Source organism: Salpingoeca rosetta (genome assembly GCF_000188695.1).
Source record: "Salpingoeca rosetta unplaced genomic scaffold supercont1.12, whole genome shotgun sequence".
NCBI classification, from domain to species: domain Eukaryota; class Choanoflagellata; order Craspedida; family Salpingoecidae; genus Salpingoeca; species Salpingoeca rosetta.
The window spans coordinates 1,557,112-1,558,623 of NW_004754922.1; the positions used below are offsets into that span (position 1 = coordinate 1,557,112).

Here is a 1,512-nt window from a genome sequence, read left to right on the forward strand (position 1 = left end):
ATACATACAGACATACATACATACATACATACATTCATACACACACACAAGGTAATACACACACACATACACACACACAAATGCACACAAGCACAATGCATTCATTCACACACAATGCACACACGAACACACACCTTTGCCGCCAGACGCGCCAATGGCGACAACGTCGCCCGGTGTAAACAGGTTCTCGGAAACAATGGTCTCATGGACTTCCTCCTCAAACGCAGCATAGAAGCACTCCCGGCACAGCGCAGCGCCCGTCTTGGGCCGGCGCATCGCCGCCCGGCTCGTCTCGCACCGCGCACACAACTTCATCGTCCTCGTCGTCGCCCGCTGCCTGTGTGTTATGATGAAGGAAGGACAAGAGGCAGCGTGGTGCTGACGACTGAAATCAGGGGGAATGTGGGCGGCTTGAGGAATAGCGAAAGTCTTCATATATTTTTCGGCTGTGAAGCTTGCAAGCAACCGCACACGATCGGCCCGCCCACCATCAGCACAACAACCAAAACCCAGACAACCCGACAAACCACCGAAGGCGACAGACGCACACGAAGTGCTGCGGCCGGACATCTCACCCTGCAGGACGCGAAGAGAACGACCCAAGCACAGAAGAACAAGTCAAATAGACACGCCACTAGACTGCTTCAGCTTCAAGAACGTGTCATCATGAGCGAACAATACAACTCCTTGAAGGAGGCCAGGCTTGCTGCCGAGAAGGAGATCAAGCAACGCATGGCCAGGAGGACACACGCGCGGAAGCGGGAGGAGGAACGGCAGGATGAGCTTGACGAAGATGAGCCGCCAAACGCGAACAACACAGTCACCGTCATCACCGTCCTTGGCGCTTCCGGGGACCTCGCAAAGAACAAAGTCTACCCCGCGCTCTGGTACGTTTGACCTGTGTGACCCGTGGCTGTGTTTTCTTCGCTCGTTGAGTGACGTGCAGCAGGGTTGTTCCGCATCATCGTGTGTCCTGCAAGCAAAACACACACACACACACAACACACACACACAACACGTGCAGAGCACAACATGCACACTTACCAGTGTTTCATCATGCCTTTGTGTGTGTACATGTACATGTACGTGTATGTGTTTGTGCATGTGCACGTGTATGTGTTTGTGTATGTGTATGTGTATGTGTATGCCTGTACGGTTACATGCACCTGCACGTTCAACTGCACGTACGCGTTGGATGTTGTGTCCCAGGACCATGTATCGCAAGAGCCTGATCCCGCGGTCGTCGGTGTTTGTCGGCTATGCGCGGAGCAAGTTCACCAGCGAGGAGTTTATGGGCCGCCTTCGCCCGCATCTCGAGGTCGGATGACCGCACGTGCACGTGCACATGCATTGGAAAGGGGTGGGGGTGGGAGTTGGCTGGCCTTTGGCATTTGCTGTGCGAAGTGTCATGGATGCAGGTGGCCTGATGCGGGCGGGTGGGTGTGCTAGGGTTTTGCGTGATGGTTCTTGTTGTAATGGTGTCGTGCGTCGTGCGTGTTCTGTGGCTGAAAT

The 1,512-nt window shown here is 54.4% G+C and overlaps 2 protein-coding genes across 2 annotated transcripts in view; one reads left to right on the top strand and one right to left on the bottom strand.

Moving 5' to 3' along the window:
• PTSG_05417 (ATP-binding domain-containing protein 3) overlaps nucleotides 1-315 on the bottom strand; it is a gene marked incomplete at its 5' end in the record, with an annotated part of 2,196 nt that extends 1,881 nt beyond the window's left edge. Inside the window, one exon of the mRNA XM_004993934.1 lies at nucleotides 135-315. Within this exon, the coding sequence (XP_004993991.1) occupies nucleotides 135-315 (181 nt within the window). The remainder of the gene's footprint in view (nucleotides 1-134) is intronic.
• Nucleotides 316-452: 137 nt separating this feature from the next.
• The window catches only part of PTSG_05418 (uncharacterized protein), a 9,669-nt gene continuing 8,609 nt past the window's right edge, over nucleotides 453-1,512 (top strand). The window contains exons 1-2 of the mRNA XM_004993935.1: nucleotides 453-887; nucleotides 1,210-1,318. Coding sequence (XP_004993992.1) covers nucleotides 667-887; nucleotides 1,210-1,318 — 330 coding nt within the window. The 5' untranslated portion in view covers nucleotides 453-666. The remainder of the gene's footprint in view (nucleotides 888-1,209; nucleotides 1,319-1,512) is intronic.